Source organism: Acartia tonsa, chromosome 1 (assembly GCF_053477335.1).
Source record: "Acartia tonsa isolate MP-2025a chromosome 1, ASM5347733v1, whole genome shotgun sequence".
NCBI classification, from domain to species: Eukaryota; Metazoa; Arthropoda; class Copepoda; order Calanoida; family Acartiidae; genus Acartia; species Acartia tonsa.
Window position 1 is genome coordinate 51,277,260 of NC_137260.1, and position 5,628 is coordinate 51,282,887.

General features: G+C 30.4%; 1 protein-coding gene across 1 annotated transcript in view; it reads right to left on the reverse strand.

Annotated features, from left to right (window-relative positions):
- por (Protein-serine O-palmitoleoyltransferase por) overlaps positions 1-4,700 on the reverse strand; it is a 174,587-nt gene extending 169,887 nt beyond the window's left edge. Inside the window, exons 1-2 of the mRNA XM_080165882.1 lie at positions 4,595-4,700; positions 2,577-2,851 (exon numbers count right to left, since the gene is read on the reverse strand). Coding sequence (XP_080022008.1) covers positions 2,577-2,597 — 21 coding nt within the window. The 5' untranslated portion in view covers positions 2,598-2,851; positions 4,595-4,700. The remainder of the gene's footprint in view (positions 1-2,576; positions 2,852-4,594) is intronic.
- Between the last annotated feature and the right edge of the window lie 928 nt (positions 4,701-5,628).

Here is a 5,628-nt window from a genome sequence, read left to right on the forward strand (position 1 = left end):
GTATTATCTATAAAAAGAATCAATAAAAATGTTTTATATTATTTCCAATAGCAAAAAAGGGATATTGCAATGTTTATCTTATAACAAGAAAGATTACTTAAAACAAAGCGTAGCTTTTAAAATATTTTTTTTAGAAAGAACCATTTGATCACATCTGTAAGATGAAGCATCTCTACAATCAAGTCTTAAAATGTAAGTATGTCCATACTAAGAAACCTATAATTTTCATTCAGACTTCTAAGTAATGTTGAATGTGAAATGCATTGTTCGTATGTCTGTCCGTCTGTTTTGTTAAGCTAAGCTTTTATGGAGGTTGCCATCCTTGTTATTGATAAGGAAGATAGTCCTAAATAATTATATTATAAATAATAAATAAATTCTTGGTTAAATACAACAATGCCCAATATTTAATAATATACGCCTTTGTTGGTAGGTTATAAACATTCCACACACACTCACACAACTATAATCATATTAATATTATGATTATTACCATTATCATAAGAGATACCACTAAAATTATGTCTTCATACCTTACTTCATGCGATCGCTAACACACATACACACAAATCAGGGGGGGGGGAAGGGATAGGTAAATTGAAGATAAATCAATCTGTACCCGAAAACTCTCAAGCAACACAGTTCTAAGGGCCGGGGGAGGGGATATTGGGCTGTATATTAAAATGGTACTTAAAAATTTATGATAACGTTTCTTATCAGTTGGCTCAACAAAATTGTCAACCAATTTACAGAAGGAGTAATGAATTTAACTCCATTGTTAATTTGTTTTATGATCCCAGACAAAAGTAAAAAATTCCATACATCTTCCCTGAATCCATGAACACAGATACACAACCACATTTATTCAATATAAACGATCACGGATTAAGAAATGATTAAATAGACCAAAAATTCTGAATTTGAAATGAAATATGGAAAGAGACACCCTTAAATAGGAAGTCAAAGTTATTTTACCTAAATGTAGGAAAGTGTTAGCCAGTTAAATTAACTACCATGGCTAGCTTTTGAGCGATGCTTTTATAAATCTATCCATCCAATAATTTGTCATAATTCGTTCAGAAGAACGGACACACCTCTAAAAAGAGTAGCTGCGCTACTAAAGATTTGTGTATCCATGTGTGCCGTAAATAAATGATGCTAATGTGTCATCAGATGCAATCAATTCAATTCAGGAACTCTTGAAATCGATAACTTCCTGCGTAGAAAAATACGCGAGTTCACGCGGGATCGCGGATATATTTTCCGAAATTTTTGGTTAAACAATGTTTTTGTACATTTATTGTAGAGGATCCTTGTGACGATGAGGTATAATCTTGAAGGTGAAGCAACTCTATAAAAACAGCCAGATAGTGAGTCGATTTTAAACAAGCTGAGTTGTAAAGTTGTTTTAAAACCAGACTTATAAACGACAAAATTAGTTTATTAAGTAATTTCTGAAAGTGGGATTTCTGTGACAATCAGGCACAACTTTTGTTTCCTTCATATCAACATCAATTACATCTAAATGCTTATTTGCTAGATTGTCATATTTGCTAAGATTCGCTTTTATGGATATTGTCGTCCTTGTTTTAAGATAATTTAAAGCACAGATCTATTAGTTTAATTTCAACACACAACAAAGATATTAATCGTTGAATACTTATTCCTGTTACTATAATACGCAACTTCATGAGTTGGGTTCTTAAACACGAATTACAAGATTTTACAAAATTATTCTAGTATCTTCATTTTCCTACGGAAATGAAATTGACATATAGATGTTTAGTTACTCGGCTAGTCATTTGCATTGGTCTGTTTATGATGATAGATAACCAAAGTTAGTTACCCCTTCTGTAGATCAAAATTATTAGTTCAAATGTTTGGACACTGTTATTTTGAACCAACCAATCAAGGTCAAATAAGTAGGTAACAAAAGTTTTAAGCCAACAAATGAGATAATATATTTTTATAATTTTGTCACAAGTATAATTTACAGTTCAATAAAAATTTTATTCCTATTATTCAAATTGTTTGATTTTCTTTCTTTATTAGTTACAAATGTAACATCCTTCTCAACCCTATAGGTCACTAACCCTAATTAATATTGTATAATATTTGTTGTATAATAGTATCAAATTAAAGACAATTAATTTTTTTCATTGACATATTATGAAATATTATACCGAACAAACACACACATACACACACACACACACACAGCTGTTTTACTCTGGGTCTTATTAAGTACAGAATCAAGTATCTATACAGTAAAGGTAATATCATTTAGAAAAAAATCTATTGTATTGTCTATTAAATAGTACCGAAGCTCCTCTATAACTCTATTTGTTCTTTATTATATTACATTTATTAGGCTCAGTTTTGGAAATTTAATTCTGAATTTTATTGAGAAGATTCCCTTGCCTATCGTTCATATAAACTACATTAGCGAAGTAAAAAGCAGATAAAACGAGATTTATTTTTAGACCAATTCGCTTTATATTTAAATTTAACAACTAAATTTTTAAGCTAACATATGAATTGGTATTATTGTATGAACACTAATAAAATAGTCTAACCTGATATTCGTGTGACTGCATGACTGTGGCTGCCACTAGTGCTGGATTATCACGCAACTAATACCCAGGCTGTTCCTGGACACGGCTACAATCACAACAGGATTTATGCAGGATATAGCCGGGAACTATGCTGTCACTTTAAGTGTCTTTAGGACTGGCCTCTTGTGTCACAGGCTCCAGAGTATCGGAAGACAACTTGTCAAACTTGCTATCTTCTCTGCCTGTATATGTCTCTGTCTTGCTATCTTTCTATCTGGTGGATAGTCAATCTCTTCCTAGTGATGCATATTTTCTAAATATCTTTTTTTTATTATAACGTACACGCACATAAACACATGAACGTATCAATCGCACAAATATGCATGCATGGTGTCCAACAAATCTAGACGATCTAGATTTTCCCCTCATAGTTATTAATTAAAAAATCGTTGTTTAACTATAACATTATACCATTTAGGGTAATTGACGTTTTGGCTACTTTAATGAATTTTTACCATCCTGTAGCCGCTAGACTGATAATGCTCTCCTTAACAGTGAAGCTTTTGTACTGGAAAGGTTTTATTAAAATTAAAAGAGGTAGGATGTCTATTCATTTTATCTGGGACAGAGTACCTCCACAGTACCAACAGTAATCGTCCCCTAAAAATGCTTACACCCCCTCCCCCCTAAAAAATAGTTATTTGATAGTTTTTTGGACACCCGACATATTTAAAATTATGTTAAATACATATAATATTTAAAATGTGCAGAGCTAAACATGCAAAAGTGCAGATGGTAAAATAATGGCATGTTCGTAAACTCATAGTATAGTTGCTTCCCATTTTATTAATATTGACGAACAATTAGGATGTTGTATGTGTATTTGTTCTAAAAGATATGACAGTGTCATAATAGTCATTGACTTCGTTTTAAAACTATAATTTTTATAAAAGTAACAGGATGTCTTGCGGCTGGTTTTGAGATATACCCCCCCCCCCCTCAATTCAAAGATATTAGTGTATATACACTTTATTTAGTTAAAAGTGGTACTTATTGCGCTTTCAGTAATGGAGATACCCTACAAATAATTAGGCTAGGTCCGTATAATTTCAAACAGCTTCTCTAATATTGATCGTAATAATCCTTGTTTCTTTTCTATTTTTCAAAGATTACTCAAAATTTTGTCTTTCATACTTATTGCTTTTTTATTATTAGAAAATATATACATCCCTTGACTATGCATATATTGATAGAACCAGGTGGCTTTATGTATTCATTTATGATAATCCATCAACTAATTTTCAAACCACAGCGCTGGACTAGAAAGCAACCTTCGCACTCTGACTATTCCATAGAAAAAATAGAGTTAGAACATTTGGCTAAGAGAACTGATTTTCGGAGAGAGAGGGGACAATGGACTAAAAATAAATCTTTCATTCAAATTTTATAATCTAGCTCTTCCTCCGGTAGCTTTGATTTGTAGAGTGGAGAGGTTCAACAGACAATATACTTTATCCGATAATAATTTTAATCTACCAAAGGAGGGATTTGAATATCAAAATGTGATAGAAGATTAATTTCTCGTTCTTTGTCCTGTTTCTGACATATTTTACAACTAAGTTTCTGTACCATTACTAAAAACACTTTGCTTTATGTCTCATAAGGCGAAATGTTCTTATGCTTTATAAGGGTCGGCCCTCCCCTTTTTTATATAAAAAAAAAAGGGGGAGGCAAAGAATATAAATCTAAAACTCTCTAATTAGGAAGTGGCTTTTTGGTTCTAGAAACCTATATATGTGACTTAAAATTTTTAAGACACTTCTGAAAAAAAGAGCCCCATTACTTTAACTAGGTACCTACTTATTTTTATTCTTATAACATAATCTACTTAAATTTTGGTGTATTTTTACTCTTTTAAAATCTTTTTCTTAGCCGTAATATGTACCATTTATCAAAGATTTTGTTATATCTATTATCTATGTATAAAATAGTATAATACCATATACCTATAACAATTCTTGATATTTTAGTCTATGTACCTTGCTATAGTTCATAAGTGTGACAAATCTTTAGATTCGCTTCTCGGACCATTGATTTAACTAATAATCATTATCAAACTTTTCACCACCCTTCTATATGCCTTACATAGGGATTTAAAGGTTAGGTAGTTGAGCTTTTAATTTCTTCCAGGATTAAGAAAAAACATACACGAAAAGACTTTAATATTTTTGGAGAATTTATTAGTGGCACTTTTCATCATCTTAATGAAACTTAATTCAAATTAATATGAATCCTTTGGCATGACTGTATTGTGAATTTCTTTAGAATAGAGAAATGCTACTTCCTCTTTTAGTCTCGCCAATAAAATTTTTAAAAACTATTTGCTTTTATCAACAAAAAAATGATTACAACTATCTCCAAAAAAAATCTTTTGCTTGGAAATATCAAAATTCTAACTAATTCCGTTTCCCTAAATCCCTGTAATTCACTAAAGTAGATAGATAATCCCCCTGTAAATATGATTATTATTTGTGATTATTTAGTGTAACACTGAATAACAATTATAATGTTATTGCAACTCACTTCACCACTTCACATATTTCATCTAGAACTTTCTCTGAAAGCAGAATTTTTATTTGTGTAGATTTATCTTATTTAATTTGACCAGAAATAGGGATAGATGTTCAGCGATTTTTATCATTCTTTATTTTTGTTTTATTTCCTTTCACATTTCCCTTTTAAACCTTCTAAGGTGCATAAACCTATCCTAAAAAATAAATATAACTTAAGACAAACCATACATGATTTAAATCGCGGAGTATTTAACCCTGTTCCTTTATCTAGAGCTTAATTTCAATTATCAGGGTTAAATAATTATCAAATCACTTAAATCGGAATTAAAGGGGTAATATATAGTAATATTTAATTATTAAATAGACAGAAAAATATGTTCAAAACGTCTGTTTTTGTACATCTTTAAAATACAATTTTTTTATTATATTTAACCCTGATATCATGAAAATAAGCATAATACTTAATGTTAACTTAAAACTAAATAAAAAAGAAACAAAAA